Source organism: Drosophila kikkawai, chromosome X (genome assembly GCF_030179895.1).
Source record: "Drosophila kikkawai strain 14028-0561.14 chromosome X, DkikHiC1v2, whole genome shotgun sequence".
NCBI classification, from domain to species: Eukaryota; Metazoa; Arthropoda; class Insecta; order Diptera; family Drosophilidae; genus Drosophila; species Drosophila kikkawai.
Window position 1 is genome coordinate 27,065,936 of NC_091733.1, and position 21,990 is coordinate 27,087,925.

At 36.8% G+C, this 21,990-nt stretch overlaps 1 protein-coding gene across 6 annotated transcripts in view; it reads right to left on the bottom strand.

Annotated features, from left to right (window-relative positions):
• The window catches only part of f (espin protein forked), a 40,725-nt gene that overhangs the window by 6,317 nt on the left and 12,418 nt on the right, over positions 1-21,990 (bottom strand). Inside the window, exons 1-8 of one of the 6 annotated variants that reach the window (XM_070287887.1) lie at positions 19,046-19,911; positions 15,312-15,653; positions 7,793-8,278; positions 7,202-7,385; positions 5,052-5,234; positions 3,757-4,986; positions 3,248-3,689; positions 2,751-3,059 (exon numbers count right to left, since the gene is read on the bottom strand). In XM_070287887.1, the coding sequence (XP_070143988.1) occupies positions 2,751-3,059; positions 3,248-3,689; positions 3,757-4,986; positions 5,052-5,234; positions 7,202-7,385; positions 7,793-8,278; positions 15,312-15,653; positions 19,046-19,911 (4,042 nt within the window). Of the gene's footprint in view, positions 1-2,750; positions 3,060-3,247; positions 3,690-3,756; positions 4,987-5,051; positions 5,235-7,201; positions 7,386-7,792; positions 8,279-8,579; positions 8,985-12,061; positions 12,110-15,311; positions 15,654-19,045; positions 19,912-21,990 lie in introns of those variants that run through there. The other 5 variants (XM_070287886.1, XM_017178528.3, XM_017178530.3 and 2 more) reach the window with 5 other exon arrangements.

Below are 21,990 nucleotides of genomic sequence, written 5' to 3' on the forward strand. Positions count from 1 at the left end.
ACAAAATATAAAAATTCAGATTAAAGCACCAACTTTATATCAAAAATTCAATATTCACATAGAATCACTTACACCGAAAAATATCAAAACGCTGAAAGCTGAGAGTAAAGTAATTTCGCCGCGAATTCTTGTGGATTTTCACCGAGCCCAGCATGTTCATTTTGATTGTTTCAATGAGATCTATATATATGTATATATATATTTATAATTCCAACACTAGTCACATTGTCAGGAGTAGCCAAAAGGACATCGCGGGTTTCCGATTTGCAATTAAAGTTCGCGTTGCAGTTGACGATGTTGCCTCTGCGAGCGTCGCTGGCAGCCTGAAGTGAGTTCAAGCCATTGCCAAAGTTATTCACCCAAGACGGCTCCACGATGGCCAAAACACGTTCACTTTCGTTGGTAAAACTTTCGCAGATCCACGAGCCACGATTTGCCAGGCGGAGAGTGTGGCGGTGGCATAGGTGGATGTGGTTGTGGATAGGTAGCTCGATGGCTAGGTGGATGTGGGTGGCTGGCCAATTGTGTGGGACACACAATTATGGCTGCGACTTTTTGGGAAATTGCTTCCTCATCGCGGTTTGGGGGTATGGATCATGCATGTAAGTATTTACCAAGGAAGGCCTGCCTCTAACCCAACGACGATGAGGGGCAAATTGACAATGATGTTGTTGTCGTGGCCCATAGATCATTGATCAGGCACTGGGGAAAATATTTATCTGTACTTAAACATAATTATAAATAATATTAAATATAAAATACATGTTTAAGGATTTAGGAAAGAAGATAAAATATAAAAAAATATATATATACTGAAGAGAATTTCTTGGTTGAATCGAAAAAGCAGTTTATATAGTATATATATTTTTTTTCAGTGTTCTTGAGTCTCAAATAAGACCTCGAGTAGCCGAAAAACTCATTTTAAAGAATTAGAAAAAAAAGCAAATAATCAAAACAACTTTAAAAATATATAATAGAAGCTTACTTTTCCCAAAGTTTGATTTAAAATTGAAATAAAAAATTAAAATAAATAAATAATAAAATAATTGTAATAAAATAAATGTACAAATATAATAATTAATCTAAACAACTTTAAAAAAAATAATAAAAAAGCTTACTTTCCCATACAGAAATATTTGTTAATTTCCAAAACATTTGATTTAAAATTGAAATAAAATTATAAACTATAAAAATATATATTATTTCTTTCCCAAAAAAGTTGTATAATTTCTTAGGTAGTTTTTTTTCCAAGTGTACCTCATAACTTATACGGCAGTCAAGTGTCTGGGATTATTTTCTTCGCTTCATCGCTGTCACTTCCACTTTTTCCAACTGAATTCGACTTCCACTTCTTTGTTTTCGCTGCCGTTTTTCCACGGATCTTTGCCGCCTTATCGTGTGAACGTTCGGCTCAATTAAAGCCTCTCCACCAACTCCAACTCCCGACTCCAACTCCTCCTACCCCTTTCTCTTCCATAATGGTCAATTAACAAATGAAAAATCGGAGCCAAACACATGTCAAACATGGCAGCTATCATTCGCATTTTTCTTCGTTTTTTTTTACGATATTTATAGTGTGATAATGAGGGGTATTGTCTCGGGCAAGGCCTTCAAATTGGCTAGGAAGCCGGCCATTTAAGCTTCATACTAATTAATAATTAGTCAAGCGTCTAAACAGCCGTTTTCCTGGACCAAAAATAATGGAAATAACTCGGAAAAATAATTGCATTTCGCCCAAAAAGTAGTAGTATCTCTTTCGTAGAATATGTTAAAACAAATAAAAGAAATAACTTGGCTAATTGAGGCATCAAAACATTCGATTATCCAAGATCCATTGGCTTGGCAATCAAGATGTTCCCATCGGGCAGACGGATCAGGTTTGCTGCAGGGCATTTTCATGGCCATGACTGGCGAATTTCCAGCAAGCAATTGATCAATCAAGTCACAAGCCACTGAGGATGATGATGATGATGATGATGATGATGATGACGTTGATGCGGAACCCCCAGAGCAGGTCTTTCACCTCATGGACACTAATTGAATTTGCAACCAAGGAGTTGCATTAGCTTCTTGAGACGCTCCTCCTCCAGGAACACATTCAAAGTGGACGGGGGAACTTGGCCATTGACCTGCAGCTCATTCCCTGAATGAGAACACCAGGATCCGGCCACAGAGGACTGATGGAGCGATCCACCTTGACGCCAGAAAGATGACGATGCAGCAGCTGGCAATCCCTGTCGCTCAACGTCTTCAGATTCAGGGAGTCAAGGAAGAGGGTGGGATTGCCAGGGCTATAGACAATGCAAGTGTTCTTTCGGTATTGCTCCTTGGGCGATCCCTCCGAGGTTGTTGTGGACTCCTCCTCCTCCTCCTCCTGCTCCTCCTCCTCTCCCTCTGCCAAGTCCGGGCTATTGTCCTCGCTGCAGGTCTTGCTGCTGCCCTCGGAGGGATCTGACCAAAGCGGATCGCTCTCCGTGCCGGAGGAGTTGCACTCTGGGCTGCCATCGTCGCTGCTGCTCATTGTGCTGCCTCCTCCCCCTAACCAACCCTGCAGCCCACTCCACCTCAGACCAATTTTGGCTAAAAATTGTTTGAAGCTTTCGAAGAGAATTTTGAAACAACTGGTGTGTGTGTGGCTTAAAAACTGAAAACCCGAAACTGAGGCCTACACAAAACGTACTTTTCCAGGCATACCTGGGCATACCAGGTGAGATATTATAGCTAGGATTGTGTATACCAAAACTGCTTACCCGATATGGTGGACATGGTGCGATTGTGGTTACCCCTCACCAGCTCTGAAGGCCGCAGGCTTGGCTCTTCAATCACCTCGAGCCCGGAGTCCGAGTCCACGGTTTCGCTGCTGGCGGTTGTGGGATTCGGAGCTGGTATCTGGGGTGGAGCTCCACCTGGAGTTGCCTGGTTTGGTCCAAATACATTCTTCTTGTAGATCCCATTGTTGTTGTTGTTGTTGTTTGGCTGCTCGGAACTGGAGCTGTTGCGTTGCTGTACCGCCGGAGCTCTCAGTGGTGGCGGCAAGGGAGGTGGCGGTGGTCCATTGACTAGAGGGAAAGCACAAGGGATTACAAAGAGGATTATGAGAGGTTTTTGGTTCGATTATACTTTTTTGATGGTTTTTTTGGTGCATTAAACTTCAGTTCATTAAAAAACCTTTGAAAAAGTATGTTATCCTTCTTGATTCTTGGACATATTTTCAAAAATTTCTCTTCAATTCAATATACCAACTCACCAATGGCCACATTTTGCATGGGCGGCGCCGAGGAAACGCGCTTGAGTATCCTTCCATTCTGATTGCCACCGTTGCTCAGGTTGGAATTTGAATTGGAATTGTTGTTGGCCGAGGCCTCGGCCAGATTGTTGCGTATCATGGAGTTCTTGTGCGTCTGCTTGGTGCGCTCGGCCACATCCTCTGGTGGACAGACACTCTCGTAAGTGTCGCTCTTGATGCCGCCGTTTAGGAGTTGATTTTTTAGGTTTACATTTTTGGCACTGTAGTTGTCCTTTAGCGAGGACTCGTACTTGCTGCTGTGCAGGCCAATGATTGAATGCGATTTGTTGCGATTTAGTTGGCTGTTGTTGTTGTTGTTGTTGTTGTTATTGTTGTTGTTGGTGTTGTTATTGGCTATATTATTGGTGCTATTGTTGTTGATATTTCGCTTGTTGTTCAAGTGCTGAAAGTAGCAACAAGAAAAGATATATCAGTGAAAGTCAAGGGTAAAAAACAAAGCTAATCCTTACATGGTTGCTGTACTGCAGCACAATGTCCGTGCTCCTGGTGGAACTGGCACTGGCCGAACGCGAATGGGAGCCACTGTCTCTAGAGCGTGAGCGTCCCACATTGTATTTGTTGTTGTGCTGCTGCTGCTGTTGTTGCTGCTGCTGCTGCTGTACGGCCTGCTGCTGCAGCTGCAAATGTTGCAACTGCTGTTGATGCTGGTGCTGATGCTGCTTGCGCGACTCCTCGCGCACCAAATAAATATCCTCGTAGTCATGATCTCCACCGCCATTCTGGCTGCCAGAACCCAACCCAACGACGCCCATTCCCATACCCATTCCCAGGCCCTTGTGGGCCTTGTAGTTATTGACCTTGGCGTTGCCCAGGTTGCTTATGTTGCTGCTGCTGCCGTGGCGATGGAAACTCTGGCTGCGCAGCTGCTGGTGGCCATGGGACTGCTGTTGCTTCGGTGAATGGAAGCTGGACGAAATGGACACAGACTCATCAGAGCCACTGCCTGCCCCGCTAGAACTGGAATGGACATCCGCTTGTATAGTCATGGCATTGCCTGCCTTTGCCTGCATCAGCTTGCCGTGCTGCTTCACGCTGCTGCTGCAGTCGGAGTCCACGAAGAGATCGCGCACCCGATTGTAGATAATGTCCTGGGGGTCGTGCAGAAAGAACGACTCTCCGGAGATGCTGCCATTGGGCGAGGGCGTGTTGTACATGCCCCCGTTACGCATGGGATTCACATAAAGTCCATCGTTGGGCAGCAAGGCTCCTCCGCCGCCGCCGCCGCCTCCACCTCCACCTCCTCCGGAGGAGCTGTTGTTACCCGGATTGCCACCCAGCGAAGAGGATCCATTGTATAGCTTCTCCGAGGAGCTGCGCGACTGCTGCGAGTACAGGGCATCACTGTTTTTCCTGGTAATACCCATACCCATGCCCATGCCCATGCTCATGGCCATGCCCATGCCCATTCCCGATCCTCCTCCAGCTCCGCCATTTATGGCTGGCGGATGGAGATAGAAGGGCTCCACATCGGAGCTTAGGGTGGACGAGGACTTGGACTTGATGGTGTTGCTGCGACTCGTCTGCTTGGATGAGTTTGAGTTCGAGTTGCAGCTGCTGCTCATGTGCTGCTGCTGCTGTTGCTGTTGCTGCTGCAGCTGCTGCTGCGATTTGTGGCGCTGCGAGCTGCTCTTGCCGTTGTAGTCCACCGAGGTGCCATGCTGCACCAGGACATTCAGGCACTGCACAAGCAAAAAGAGCAAGTTTATGAAGGCTTCCCTTCAAGGATTTACGTCCTGTGACTTACCTCAACCTGCTGGTTTTCGGCTGCATCATTTATAGGCGACTTGCCATATTTATCCAGTGACAACTTGGCGCCATGATTGAGCAGCCAACGGACCACGGATAGATGTCCCCGGGAGGCGGCAAAGTGCAGGGGCGTGGCACCGTCGCCATCACGCAAATTGGGATCGACGCCCTGGTCTTGGACCTTTTTCGAGGGATAAAATTAAGGTTAAAGGTTTTAAAAACAAAAACATTAACTTCCATTACTCAATTCCCCACAAATACTAGTAGTAGTAGTTAGTTTTCCCCCAAAACGACGCCTGTTTATATACCCCCAATCGTTTAGTGCCACTTCAGTCAGTTCGTTTAAATAGCCCAAATATCTTAGCTATCTGCGGCAGCCGTCCGTTACGGTCAATCAATCTGAAAACGCGAATACTTTGGCTGATTTTTCACATCTCTGTCCCCGCCAAAGAGCTGTTGAAGTCTCTGACTGATGGATCCATTGGTCGGTTGGCTCCTGGTGTTACCACGTCTCTCTCTCTATCTCTCTGTCGACGGCCAAGTATCTCACAGATACTCGGTGGAAAGTGGTCGCGTCGCAAATGAAAACTATTTAGTTCAATTTAGAAAGGTGATTTCCAACTGCCAACGCGCTTGTGGCGATGATCTTGAACAGAAACAACAACAAAAAAGCAGCAGGAAATTCTGCTTAAAGCTGCTACAGCCATTGTTAGCACAGAGGTGGCTTCCAGGTGCACTGGAGTTCGCTTTGCATGTGACCACTTTCGGCCTCCTCCTGTGATTCCTCCCCTCCCCACAAATTGATAAATTGTCCGGAACGGGCCACAAAACTGGTCGAAAAAGAGCGAGGAACCCCGTTAAAATCACCGAAACAGGACCCCAAAGACCCCAAAGAAAAAAATAATGAAATAAAAAACAAGTTCGGTTCTACACTGGGGGAAAATGAGTAAATCTTTAATCTAGAACATCTAAAAAAATATATCTAGAAAATATTTATATAGACCCTGATATTTGGGGTTTATGTAAATATTTTTTTGATATTTTTTTTAGATGTTTTAAATTCAGTAAAATTCTTAAGTTAAATCCTTTCTCTAAAATATCTTTAAAATATTTTTTAAAAATTTTTTACAAAGATCCTGATATTCAGTATTTATGTAAATATTTAATTTATATTTTTAAGTATAATCTAGAAAAAAAAACATAAATTTATTTTAGATATTTTTTTGCAGATTTTTAAGATTAATCGAAAATATCTTTAAAATATTTACGTAGAGCCTGATATTCGTGTTTTATGTAAATAATTTCTTAATATTTTTTAGCCGTTTTAAACAAAGTAAATAAATTCTTTATATTTTTTAGACATTTTAAATTAAGTTAAATCCTTAATCTAAAATATTTAAGAAATATTTTTAAAAATATTTACAAAGGTCCAATTATTTGGGCTTTATGTAAATATTTTCTTGATATTTTTAAAATTTCTTAAATTAAGTTAAAATATTTTAAAAATACCCAGAAAATATTTACGTAGAGCCGAGCCTAAGGGCTTTATCTAAATAATTAATTTATATTTTTTAGATTAAGGATTTTATGGTCTAAGGAAGATTTTTAGGATTTCTGAAGCAAAATTTATCTGTTTTTAAAATGTTTGTTTTGGAAACTAGATTTGAACCTATTTTAAAAATTTTATCTGATTCTAGAAATTATATTTAAAAGTTTATTTCAATTAAGAAACTAAGAAGAACTCAAAAATATATTTTTATAAATTTTAAAATCAAGATAAATCCCCATTAATTCTCACATTAAACCCTAAAAGCTCAACAAATACTTAAAAAACAAATAATTTAGATACAAATACTTTAGATACAGATACTCTAAACACAGATACTTTCTGTCTATTCTGTGATAAACGCATTTAAAATACTAAATATTTTATTGTAATAAATTCCCAAATAAATTTAATGCCTGCTAGAACCTCCTAATATTTACTTAATTTTTCCTGAGTCTTTTAAAACAATTTTCCCAACTGCATCTTGGGTCTGGCAATTGACCCGCATTGCCTGCCTCTGCCCAAGAAGCCAGGCCGAAAAGCGAATTTTGATGTGGAGCAACTTGGTAGCATCGACTTGGTACTTGGTACTTGGTACTCACCATCCATTTGAGGCAATCCAAGCAGCCCATTTGTGAAGCGGCATGGATCGGTGCCATGCCGTCGCGTGCGCGAACATAGAGCGAACCGCCGGCCTCGAGCACCAGAAACTTGAGCACCTCCAAGTGGCCCTCCTGTGCCGCCAGGTAGACGGGCGTGACATCGTTGTCCATTTGCGTATTGGCGCTGCAATCCGCGCGGAGAACGGAAAAGTCAGAAAAGCGGAAAAACAGAAAGGCAAAAACATTCAATTAGTGAGGCGAAAAATAACAAAAAAAAAAAAAAAAAAGATCATTAAATTGAGCTTGGAGTTGCGCGAATTTGTTAGGCTGCCCAAAAATAGTTTGCAATTTGTATTGCAAAAAGTTTGATTCCGAGAGTCATTAGCGATTGCAAAGAGGTGTTTGGGTCACTGGAAAGTCTTCATATTTTCCGGTTTTCCCCCCCATTTTTTTTGTTGGAAAATATCATCATCGATCGATTACAAAGAGAAGGTAAGCTGTGTGTGTGGGAAAATCTTAAGGCTTATGGGGTTTATAAAAAGCTTATTAATAATTTATTATAAAAAATAAATTTCATTCCCCCCTTCGCACCTCACAACGCTGCGGCGATTGTTCTGCTCCTTGCGCCCCACACCGCTCATCATGGGCGTGGCCTCGTCCTCCTCATTGGACTCGGGATCCTCGTCCTCGTTCAGCTGCTGCTGGTGCTGGCGCACCACCTCCAGCGTGGATTTGCGCTGCGTGTGATGCGGATGATGATGATGTTGTGGCTCCATCCTTTGCTCTTCCAATTCCTTGGAATCCTGCTCGCTGTTTCCACTGCGTGTCTCCTCCTGGCTGCAATCTGGTGGTGATCCACCCAAATGATGATCCTCGGTGGGCGTATGACCCTCCTCAATGTCCTCGGAGCCGCTGCTGTGAACACTGGTGCTGAGTATGGCCGCGGTTACCTCCGTGGCGATGATGGTGTGAATGTCATTGTTTGACTTGGACTTTTGCTTGCTGCGGCGGTAGGAGGTGAGGCTGGTGGTCATCCGGCCCAGCAGGCCCTTCTTAACGTTGATTGTGGAGAAGTAGCTGGCGGAGGAGTAGGAGGAAGACATGGTGTTGCAGGTGGTTGATGGCAGGTGGCATTTCGGGGGCGGAACTTGGGAAGGCATGTGGCCGGTGGGGATGTGTGTGTGTGTGTTTGAGTGTGGCTGGTTTTGGTATATTGAAACCTTTTCAAAAGGAGAAGGCTTTAATATATATATTTTTTTTTATTAATAATATTATTTATATATTTCTCAGGGATTCGGTGACAGTGCTCGGTGCTTGTGTTGGCTTGGAATTTGTTTGCAGGTTCTAAAAATTAAACTCGATTTTCGCCTTGGCTTACCGTTTTTGTTCACTAAACAAAAAAAAAACTGTATCGAAAATCGTTTGGAAATTTCACTCAAATTCACTTTGGAGATCTTTTTTTTTTCACTTTCGTTTGTCACTTGGTTTATTTTCCGGTTTGTGTGCTGTATATATCTTTGATTTTCCTAGTACCGTTAAGCGTACACATAAAAATAGAGCTCGAAATTATGAAACTGGTTTAGGAAAAATCACCAACATAAAATTGTAGCGGGCCCGTTTCGGTGCCTTGATTTGCATATCGAGTTTGTGTGTGTCCATGGATCCGTACATCGTACATCAGTAGGAAATCGAAAGTCTTTTTTGGTTCATCCCGGAGCCATAAAAAAAAGCTACTATAATACCATATATCGGACTATATATATCCACTGACAGCTCTCTGTCCGCCTGCCCAAGTGGCTGGGCCGTGATTAAAGCCTCGATGCTCGATCTGCTCGGCAAACTTCTAGCAAAACCGCCGTCTGTTTCTTTTATATACATATCTTTTTTTATATATATATCGTGTAATTGTTGTTGTTTTTGTTTTATATATATTTTTTTTGGTGAAATTAACGCTTAAAAGCGAAACAAAAACTGCACGAGGCCGGGCTGCCAGACGTTTCTCTCTGTAAGTTACGCCTGACTCCCAGCTAAAAATCTGCACTGTAAGAAATTTGGGTTCTTTAAAATTTTAAAAAGTTCTAATATTTTTTCTATACATTTTTGTATTTTTAAAATAATTTTACACATTTAATTTCTTAAGTTTTCTCTATTTTTTAAGTTTTCTGATATATTTTCTTCAGAAAAAAATAAATTAAATAATTATTTTAAAAGTACAGAAATAAAAATATTTTTAAAATATGTTATTAAATTTATTAACATTTTTTTACACCTCTTTTTTTTTGCTTTTAATTGTTTTTAATTTTTTTTTTAATAAATAAATAAATAAAAGGTTATAAAAAATTCCATTCTTTATTTTTAAAATAATTATTAAATTTATTAAAATTGTTTTAAACCTCTTTGGCTTGTTTTTAATTTTTTTTAATAAATAAATAAATAAAAGGCTTTAAAAAATGCAATCTAAAGTTAGTTTTTAAAGAAAATTCCCTAAGAACTCCATTTCCTAGTATTTAATATTATTTCTCTCACTGTATCTGTGTTACAATTGCCACTATTCCATGGTGTTGCTCGCATTGCAGGTGCTGGCTTGCTGGCTTTCCACCTGGCACAGTGGGGCAAGAGTGGGTGCGTTTCTTAACCAACTGTAGAATTATAGCCACTGATCATGGCAATTTAGAGATTACCACAAACTGTCTGGCCAAAATTATAGGCCAGCAGCAGCAGTGTGAGGCAGTTGGTCAAGCTTTTCAATGGCCAAAATGGCTTAATAGTGGCCTCTAGCAGGAGAGTCAGGAAAGACTTTTGTTAGGCCAGTAAATGTCTATTTAAATTGGGTATTTCTTTGTATTTTAAATCTTTATAACAACTATATAGGTTTTGGAAATAATTCCAGGTAAGTTAGAGTTAGAAATCTCGGTTTGTTGTGGCTTAAAGGGGTTCTTTTTAAAGCGTTTGATATATTAATTTTGCTTTTACTTCTAATAAACATATCTTTCAAGTCAAAAGAAAAACCTTTCAAAGGGTAAAGTTCCACGGTGCTTTCGCCTCGCAGATTTTCCGGCAGATTCCGTCGGCGAAGGCGTCATGATGATGATGATAATGATGATGGCCATGGCTGTGGCTGTGGCTATGCCACGGATACTAGTATCTGTTCACTTAGTCAACTGGCTTACGACTTCATGGATATTGCACACAACACAGCACATCGCACAGAGCGGCTGTGGAGTGGCTTTCTTCGTTCGACTTTGGACTACTTGTTACATTTTCCAGCTTTTCTCGCTTAGAAATGAATTGTAAACCAATTAAAGTTGATTTTTCATCTTTATCGCTTTTGTTTTTTGTTGTGTTTTTGTTTCTGTGTCTTCTTTTGTAGGTGAAAATACGGTAAGAAAGATACATGTACTATATATATATATATATATCTTCCCAATTTTTTTTTCTCGCTCTCCTATACTCTATAATAATTATTTTTTAATTTATTTAATGTGTCTGGGGGCCAGGCAGAAAATGGAATAAAAAGCTAGCCGAACGAAAGGCGCCATAATTGGTGAGTAATTGGTTGAAGGAGAAGCCTCGTTAGAAATGCCAGTTGACAGTTATAGACTCGTTTATTTAATTGTGCATTTGCGTGCTCAATCCTCAGATCAGATTGCTGATTGACGATCAGCCATTAACAATCAACAATCGACAATCTACAATCGACGATTTGCCCATCGCTGAGAGAATGCAGAATGAAAGCTATGCGAGTGACACAAATGGACTCCAGGGAGACGTAGAAACAAATACAAAAACAGATACAGATACAGAGATAATAATTATTAAAAAAAACGTTATTATATGTGGGAAGTTCTATAGCATTTATCCAGTATTTATGACTTGATTTGAATGGGTTTACTTGGTCAGTTTTCATAGAGAGTTCAGCGAACTCTGCTCTCTAGAGTCTTGAAAAAGTCTTTCTATCTTGTTATCTATTCTATCTTTCTTTATGTATATATATTTATTAGAATAACATCTGTTTCTGTTAAAGTATTTGGTTTTAAAACCCATAATTAAAGCTCAAATATTTTGTTTATGTTTTAAAGCAATAACTTTGGCTAAAGATATTATATATTAATTAAGAAGTTTCTTTTGAAAATCTATACTTTAAATATTCTTCTAATTTTTCGATTTAAGACTGCTAAGTTCTTAGTTAATTTTCTAAATAAATAAAGTAAGAAATAAATTAAATATATTTAAGCCAAGTTTCTCTGTAAATTTCGTTATTTTTTCTGAAATTTTGAAACTAAAATGGAAGTATTTATTTATATATATTCAAGCCTAGTTTTCTAGTTAATTTGGTCTGAAAGTGTTAACTAAAATGTAAGTATTAATTTAAATATATTAAAGCCAAGCTTCCTGTTTAACTTAGTAATTTTTAAATATATTTCTAAGCCTTTTCCCTGGCTAAATTTCCATGTAATCTACTTTAGTTTAGCTTCAAAGACACTTTTTAAGGCTTAAAAAGCTCCGAGATTCCTTTTGTTACTAAATTAAAAAATCCTATATAATTTGAGTTCACTTTTAAATTGAATTTATACTTTATAAACAGTTTGTATACACTTTTAAATTGAATTATTTTGTTTTTTGTTAAATATTTGTAATCACTTTGCATATTTAAACCAAGCACAAGCACTCACTAGATTCTTGTGTGCACTTTCATGGCTCTTTGTGTGTTATTTTTTTGTATTCCTAAGATGTGACACTCAAACACACACTCGAAAAAAAGACGGTTAGGTTAAGATCCTTTTCGGGGGGCATGTGGTGGCTGCCTTGGCCAATCGATTAGTGGCAACTGAGTGTTGGCCAAAAGCAGCTGGTGGCTACCTTTTCATGGTTGCGGTAACTGGATGAGTTGCTGCTGCTGCGGTTGCTGCTGCTGCTGCTGCAGATGTTGCTGCTGCTGCTGCTGCAGATGTTGCTACTGCTGCTGCTGTAGGCTTGGGCATTAAGCCAGATGTTGTGGCTACTGTTTTGCGGGGTATTTGCTGGTTCTTTGGTACACTGAAACTGTTAATTAATTCGCGTTCCGATTCGTTAACTGCATTTGAAATACTGTGAAGCGCGAAATTCAGTTGGTGTTGCCCGTTGCTGCCCGCCGGGGGGCGGGGGCAATCTGATGCATCAGCGTTTTATACGAAACGAAACCGCACTGAGACCAGCATTGAAGACCAACTTTAAATTCAAATTTAAATTCATTCTATGGCCGCTACAACTGCTCGTAACGGTTAACACGAACTATAACTATAACTATAACTATATATTTATGTAGATGTACATATATATATAGTGTCTGCACATATATCCGTGTCCCACGAATGAAAGCACCGTTCGCCTCGACCAGCCAAACGCGAATAGCCAGCGCCACCGAGCACTGAATGCTGCAGACCAAACGCCAAACGCCATCGAGTGGCCGCCACTGCTTCCTCTTCGGCTGCTCCCGCTTCTGCTTCTGCTTCTGCCCCTTCTCCTTCAGCTTCTTCTCTAGCTGCAGGAGGAGTGGGGGGGCAGTCGGAGATGCCGGGCAAACCGGGCTCAAGCTGTCGCCGTACGCAATATTATCAAATGGCCAACGGCGAGGGCGGCTCAATGGGTCAGAAATCGTTGGGGATTTTAAAATTCAACAAAACTTAAGCAACAAAAGCATGATTTTTAAAGAACTTTTAACATTTTAGGGATGTTTAAAATAATATTAAAATTTAAGCTTGATTTTGAAAGAATTTTCGAACATTTTAAGGATATTTAATAAGTTAAAATTATATTCTTATCATGATTTTAAATTGTTTAATAACCTTTAGCTTATTTAAAGGAGATTCTAAGATAATATTCTACTTAATAAGACTTCTAGTAAATGTTAAAATGTTGAAAAGGTGTAAAACCATGCCACCAACTGGGACAAATTTAAAATAAATAGCTTACACTTAGTTCAAGGCTTTTAAAAAAATATTTTAAATAAATTTCCATCCCTTAGAAGTGGGAAAACAATTGCAGATTGAGCATATATATTGAGAATGTTATACAAAAAATTAAAATCTATATTTTGTATTAAATAAAAATAGAAATAAAATCTTTACACTATATAAACAATTTCGATTCGAAGATTTTATAAAATGTATAAATTCTATGAGTCTATTTATAACGCAGATAAATATATATATAAATTATTTAATAATATTATCAATAAAATAATATATATGTATAATAATAATATATATTAATAATATTTATTATATAATAATATTATTAATATATAATATAATATATATAATTTAATAATATTATTAAATAATTTATAAATATATTTTTCTGGTATAATTTAAAGGAATTATTCATCATTTCTAAACTTGTATTGCAAACCTTTTTGTAGTTTAAAAATAAATAAATAAAAAAATTACCTCAAAAACTATCCATGAAATACATGCTAAAAATAAGTAAAACTCTTCAAACTACCCTCGCTTTCTTTGGGAATATAAACACAAGAAGCAGCAACTTTGTTCATTGAGGTGTCTTTCGCCTGGTAAATTACCAAACGGTTTGCGACGAGGGAGGAATGAAAGGTTTTGAAATAAAAACTAAGCTTAAAATTGAAATTAAGATTTGTATTATTTATATAGAAATATATATATATAGATCTTACAAAAAAGCTTAAAATTCTTGGAAATTATTAGGAATTCTTTGAAAGTATTTTAAGATAGGAAATATCTTATACTATAATTATTCTAAAATATAATTCAATAATTATAAAACAGCACGATTATATTTATGAATAATTTTTAGCATTAGATATTTTCCAGTTAAAAATATTTTAAAAAGAATTCCCTTTAATATCCAATTAAAAATCTATAAAAAAATGAACCTATACAAATTTTACACATAAAATGTATGTGAAAAATTAAAATTAAAGACTTCCAATTCACTAAATCTTTAAATTCATATACATTTTTAATGAATATAAATTTTCAAAAAATTGTATATTCAACCAAATGATACTCTTTAGCTGCCCTCGCCCTCACTCTTGTTGCTTTCTGTGTCGCCGTGTCAGCTGTCATGTCAATTGATCTTGCCTTGGCGCTTTATAAATATGAATTTCAGGCCGGCAGATCGGCAGAGGAGGCAGAGGAGGCGAAGGAGGAGGAGGAGCCATAGCTTGGATTGGACTCTGGCATTGATTCTGAGACCGATTCCAAGACCAATTCTGATTCTGATTCTGATTCCTTGGCCAGTCCGAAGTTGCTCCACTTCGGGGAAACTTGTTGCAACGGTGCTTTGTGGAGATGCCAGTTTACCAGTTTGACTTCAATTGAAAATAGCACACGATGGACTCGGATCTCGTTGGTTGGGTTGAGATCTGCTGCGGCAGCATCTCGCTTGGCTGCCTGGCTGGCTTGCCTTGGCCGGGGCATTCGGCTACTTATTCTGCCACAATTAAATGAATCAGCTTTGGACGCGTGCTGCTTGCAGGAATTTAGGTGAGTCCATGGTCCATACGCTGGCCCACTTGGTGGAGTTTGGACTAGGTCTTCTTCTCTCTCTCTCTCTCTCTCTCTGGTTTTTTCTACTTTGCTGGATGATCTAATAGGCTTTAATTGGTGCATTTAATTAACTGAAGCCAGCAATCAACGCCAAGTTGGGCCTTGATTGATTCAGTTTATGATAAACAGATCGTTACGAACCAGAAAAAAGCTAGGAAAACTCAAGGAAAACTCAAAGAAAACTCTTGTATCTAAAGGCTTAGAGCATCTTTTAAAGAATTAAAACAATTGACATAGAAAGACTACAAGTAATACACTTATTATTCCATCCAGAAGTGTGGCAGAGAAATGCAAATAATGAATGCTGGTAAATGGAAAGAAAGAAACTCTTCGATTGGAAATGCAATGCCAGTCGGTGGGGGGAAATGATAAAGCACACAAAGTGGTCTCTGGCAATCGATAGGCAAACGATTTCCCCTCCATCGAGAGACACACATGAACATAAAGAACCGCTGAAAAGCTTTCACCCCTCTACAAACAAATTGCGTGCAACTCAGCTCTACAAAAGTATCTCCTAGATACAAGGTAACCACTTTTGTACTCACCAAATATCCACGGATGCGGCCACCAGCAGTTGGACACAGTCCAGGCAGCCTCTGGCTGCGGCATAGTGCAGGGCCAGTGCTCCTCCGTTGGGTCTTTCGCTGCCGGAAACGCTCCCCGGATGATGCATCTGGCCCAGGTTGCCACCACCCATTTGGTTGCTTAGGTTCATCATTCCCATGCCGCCCACTCCGCCCAGGTACGAGTCTAGCTGGTGGGCGTGCATTCTGCTCAGATTGTGGCTGGGATTATTCGCTGGGATTTTATTGCCGGACAGATTGTTTGGTTTGTTGTTGCTTCGATTCAGGTGAGGATTCGAGCTGAGCGCATAGTCGTTTATGGTTCTGGGGGAAAAAAAGGAAGAAAATTTGAAATTAAAAATTAATTTGAAAGGGAAAATAAAATTGAAAGGGGTATACATTTCATCAAAATAATTTTAATTTAATTTACTTAATTATTTTAAATATCAAATGTATAAGAATAATAAATAAAAATCTTTTCTATAAGTTTTTAGTTAAAAAATAAATATTTAAAAATAGAGCCAGCTTTAGAAAACTTTCTAAAAATTAAGAAATGTTTTGAAAAAATGTATGTAAATATATAAGAATAATTCACCCAGCCTAAACTTTATTGTTGTCTACTTTTTGGCTTCACAGCAAAAGCAAATCGCAGTCAACTTTGCTGCAGGCCAAACGAAAGACTTAAGACACAAACTTGAAGTTAAGGAAATGTGCAAAGCCAAAGAAAGTTAATACAAAAAGCTAAACATTGAGCTTTTCTTTAAAGAAAAATATGGATTTTTTAAAGATAAATTAAAGTAAATATTTAATAAATGTTTAATTAATTAAGAATAAATATAAAGTGTAGTTTTTAAGTAAAGAAAGTAAAAAAAACCTAAATAAGACCCGAAAGTCAAGGAACTTAGATTTAAAAAATAAATTAATGTATATGTATATAAATATATATATAAAAAATATATAAATATATACATTTGCATCAGGTAATAAATTTATATATATAATATAAGTATATATATAATAAGTAAATATATTGAATTATAATAAATATAGAATTTTAAAAAATATATCTAAATATATATATTTAGATATTTATTTATTTATAAATGAATTTATATTATATTTATTTAAAAATAAATAAATAAATATATTTAGATATTTATTTAGATATTAATTTATAGTTCCTTATATTTTTATATAATTAAAAATATTTATTTAGATATTTATTTATAATTCTATATTTTTGTTTATTATATATATTTATATTTTTTATATACATATTTTTTTTATTTATCTTAATAAATTTAAGACTTGTCACAAATGTATATATTCTAAATTGCAGGACAACTTTCTTTGTTTTCAGGCGTTTTTTTTAAGACGATTTTTAAAATATAAAAAACTATTTCTACGAGTGCCCAACAAGTTCAGTAAACAATAAAGACCCACTGGCACCCTAGCTCCCTTTAACCGCGCACCTTGTAATTAAAAACCTAATTAATTGGCCGCGGAAAGTGCTGGCAATTAATGTTGATAGCATCTGCTGTCTGCATCTACTATATATGTATGTTTGTTATGTACCAAGTGCACTGGGGTTCACTGGGTGCCCTTTTCCGAATCACTAAACCAGGTCAAGTCTGCGGCTGCTGACTCACCTGATTGCCGGCCTAATGATAATGTTTGACAAAAACAATACTAAACACACGACAACAAATTAATTGCAAGGCGGGCAAGAGAGCATTAAAAATGCGAAAAATACTCGTCTTGTTGTATGTTGTTTTGTGGATTGTTGTTTGTTGCTCGTTGTTTGCTTTCCCATAAAGAAACAGAAAGCCGCAAAGACGACACTTTCTTCCAGTTTATTGCATCAACGGAAAAATGGAAACGGGCCGGTGGTAGCAGGTGTCAACAAAAGCCCAAAGAAAACCCACGAAACCCGCTAAAACCAACACAAAAATCTGACTAAACAAAACCCACTAACTGTTGCTCAGAAAAAAAAAACAAAAAAAAAAGTGAAATAAATGATTTGGCAACCGCCGTGCAGCAGGCCAGTTGGCCAACCAAAGTGGCAAAAGGAGTTAAGAAAATTATGAGTGCCAGGGATAAGGGTGTTAAGAGGTCTGAAAATTAACCGATCCTTGGTTAGTGATAATAATTTGTTAGATAATTAAATATTTAGATATTTAAATAACTATAAATAAATGAATTATATAATTTTTTAGATAATTAAATATCTTAAACTATAAATATTTCGAGAATAGATTTGAATGAATGAAATTGAAGATTTTTAAAGGTATTTTAAATATGTATACTGTCAGAAAATGAATAAAAATTTAAATGATTAATTTAATAAAATTTGAAAATTATTTCCATAATTTATAATAATTTTTCGATGTATTGTAATTTCTCTGCTCTTCAAAGCATCTTCATAAATCGATTAGTTTCTGGATATTTAAATATGAAAAACAAGGGAATAAAGAAAATAAAGAGAGAGAAATGGGGTGAAAGAGAGGCGAAACCCAAGAAATAACAAAAAAAATATATAGAAGAACAGAGAACGGAAGAAAATAATCATTTAAGTAATAAAGCTCGTGTAGCTATGTCTGCCTGTCTCTATATCTATTTAATGGGAAATCTTTTGCAATTGGAAGCTGAGGCCCTCTTGTGGGAAATTTGCATGTGACTGGGAGTTTTGGCCAAGAGTTGGCACAACCACCAACAGATAAATCAATAAAAAATTGGTTAATTAACAAAATAAACAGAGGAAAATAAAGATTGATTAGCAGAAAAGGTTTGAAGTAAGCAATGAGTTTACAGGTCATTTTAAGGAATATTTTTAAAGAAATATTGTTAAAGAAATATTGAAAAATATATATAATATTTAAAAAAAAATATTAAAGATTATATATAAAAAATATATTTTTTAAAAAAATTTTAAAGAAATATTTTTAAGGAATTATTTTATAAGAAATATTTTATAATAAATAAATAAATATTTTTAAAGAAATATATATAAAAAAAAATTGTAAACAAAAAAAAATTTTTAAGTATTATTTTAAAACATATATTTTTAAATATATATATTTAAAGAAATATTTTCAAATCAATATTTTTAAAGAAATATATATATATTCTTTAAAGAAATATTAAAAAATATATATATTATTTTAAAGAAATGTTTTTCAAGAAAAATGTTAAAAGAAATATTTTTAAAGAAATATTCATAAACAAAATATTTTTAAAGAAATATTCATAAACAAAATATTTTTAAAGAAATATTCATAAAAAAAATATTTTCAAAAAAATATTTTTAAAGAATTATTTCTCTACATTTTTAAAAATATATTTTTAAAGAAATATTCTTAAGGACATGTTTTTAGAGAAACATTCTTAAAAATATATTTTTAAAGAAATATTTTCAAAAAAATATTTTTAATGATATATTTTCAAATAAATATTCTTAAAGATATATTTTAAAATTAATATTAGAGAAAATATATATATACACCCGTCTCTCTTTCTATTTTAATGACACTTCACTGTGGCTAATTGATTTTGGCGCGTGTGTGTATTTTTAAGCACCGTTTTTCTGTTCTGATTTTAGCAGAGTTCAAACTTGGTTTGTCGATTTCTTTTGCACAGAAAAAAAAAAGCTTTACACTTGAACGAATTCTTGTCAAAAGAAACCTCATAATTATGATGTTTATCCACGATTTATATACCTCAATTTAATGGCAATATCGCGGCACTTGACGCATGGCACTTGGCCGGACTCCTGGGACTCCTGCTGGTCGCCCTTCTCCGGCGGCGGGGCTATGGTGGCATACTGGGCCTCCTCCTGCTCCTCCTGCTCTCCTTCTGTTTCACTGGCAAAATCCACCACCAGCTCTTCGACATTCTCCTTGCGGTCCTTCTGCTGCAATTGCCGTCGACTGAAGTAGCCCACGTGCTGATCTACGCCAGCGCTGGCATCCAGGAGCACACGTTCGTAGGCGGCACTCTCGTTCTCGCTGAGGGCAAACCGCTGCTCAAAGACCCGCACGGGCAGGGCACTCTTGCGCAGGACCTCCATCCTCTTGTGCCGCAGCTCAATGGAGAAGATCAGTCGCACCCGCACCAATCGCCGCAAACCCTGCTGCGAGGTCCTGGCCCGCTGCAGACGCCGACGCTGGTGTCTTAGCTCTAGTTTTTCCAAACCCTTGAGGGACTTGGGATCCACCAGACCATGATTGTAATCCGCCACAGAGGTGAGATCTAGGGCGGATCTGGTGCGACGCCAGGGCACCAAATCAAAATGAGCACCGGCCCACGGCGGGAAGTTCACCTGGCTGACGTTGGTGCTGCGATCCTGCTTCAAAATCCAATCGGAGGCGGAGGCGGAGGCTGTCTTGGCCGCTGTCTCCTTGCTGATTCTCACGAAATCGTTGCGGGCCGCCGCCTGCGGTTTGTGTCTCTTGTAGCGTGGCACCAGGGTGGCCTCCAGCATCCGGGCATCCAGTCCGTAGTCGCGACGCAGCTGCTCCAGCTCCCTGCTACTGGCGGTAAACTGAGCTCCGTTCCACACGATCACCGGCTCGCAACTGGCCATTGTGGTGGTAGAACCACAGCCACAGCCACAGCCAGAACCAGAGCCCCGATCCCAACAAGAACCAGAATTCCGCCGAAAGTTCTCTTCCTCCCTCTCCCTCTCCCTCCTCTCTCCTCTCTCTCGTTTTATTTCTCTGTTAATGACTGAGTTGCGTTCGTTATTTTCTAATTTCGTTTTCCGGTTTACGTTTTCCGTTTGCCGTTTCGCATTTGACGTTTTCCGTTTCCGTTTGGTTTATGTCGCGATTGTCGCGTCTGCCTTCCGTGACGTTAGCTACGCAAATGCCGCTGGCTGGCCAAAAAAATCCAACTCCAACTCCGATTCCAATTCGGAATCCGCATCCGAATCCAAAAACGAATCCAATGTCTATGCAAAAAGTTGCGCCAACAGCGCAGTCAGCGCCAAGCCATGATTAAGAGTTTTTTTTTTTATTTTTTGTTATTGTTATTATGGGCTATATTGTTGGAGTTGCTGCTGCTGCTGCTGCACTTGAAAAAATTAGCAGCGAATAATGAGGAAAATATTTCTGAGAGGGGAATTAAAGCATAATAATATTTTTAAGGTTTTTTAGAATTTTTCTTATCAATTTTAAAGGTTAATTTTAAGGAATAAAGTACTTAAAAACTTGTTCTTTGGTCTTTCATAATTAAAAAAATAAAATAAAATAATGTATATATAATAGGGAGAGGAATTTCAGCATAATAATATTTTTAAGCTTTTTAGAATTTTTTCTATCGATTTTATGGGTAAATTTGTATGAATAAAGTACTTTTTATTGTCTGTTTTTTCATAAATAAAATAAAATTAAAATTAAAATATATATATATATATATATAATAGGGAGGGAAATTTCAGCTTTATATTTTAAATTTTTCTAGAATTTATCCTATACATTTTTTTTAAATTAAATTTATACGAATAAGGTAGTTTCAACATTTTTTGTATGGTTCCCTAATAAATAAAATAAAATATAAAACATATATAAAAATGTAATATATAATAAAATTTATAATGATATTTTATTATATATTAGATTTTTATATATTTTGTATTTTTTTATATTTAATTTTATAAGCTTATTTCATATTCCTATTAAAATAGCAAAGCTTCCACTAATTTATTTACCCAATAAAACTAAAAAAATAAATTATAAGTGCTTCAAAGGGGCCTCGTTTTCTTAGTTTAAATATTAAACTAAAATAAGTAACTGATAAAAAAATTAATTAAATAAAATAATATATTTTTAAAATATTAAGAGATTTTTTTAAACAAAAATAAGATTATGTTAAATCAAGTAAATAAATTTTATAATTTATTTTTATATTGTTGAGAGATTTTTTTTAAATAAAAATTAGTAAATTAAATTTTTCCACTAAATTAATGATAATTTATTTTTATATATATTTTTCTTTTACAAAATTAAATAAACAATAAAACAAATAATTACATTTTTTGTATATATTTTTATATTGTAAACTGATTTTCTCCCAGTGCACTGCACCGCTGTTTGCTCAACATTGAAGAGTCGCGAGAGCTTAGCTACCCCCTTCGCTGATTGTATTATTTATTTATTTTTCACGCTCACTGCCATGTCAACTCTGACGACTGCCCTCTGCTCTCTCGGCTCTGGGGCAACCCTCTGCCCAAGTCTCACTTGGCTGCGCACGCGTCATGAAAATGGTAGAAAAAAAAACAACAAAAAACAAAAACAAAACTAACAATAATATTAACTAAACTCCATGGATGGGGTCGATCGCAAATTTGAAATTCAACGCTCGGGTTCAGTGTTCTATTCTCAGCTAATTGCCAGCATCGGGCCATTGGCATTGTGGCGGCCAAATTACTTAACAATGCAATGAATCAGGCTCTATTTAGGGTTTATAAAAATTTAGAAAAATAGGTAACTATGTATTTAAGGGGGAAAATATGATTACCACAAGTGGGTATTGAAAAGGTAAAGATCTAGTGAGTTTTAAAAGGCAAATTTCTAATTAAGGAAATATTCATAAACCTTAATTTCTAATTTCTCCTCCTAAAATGTACATATATCATCAGTAAACTTATTAAAATTATTTATAG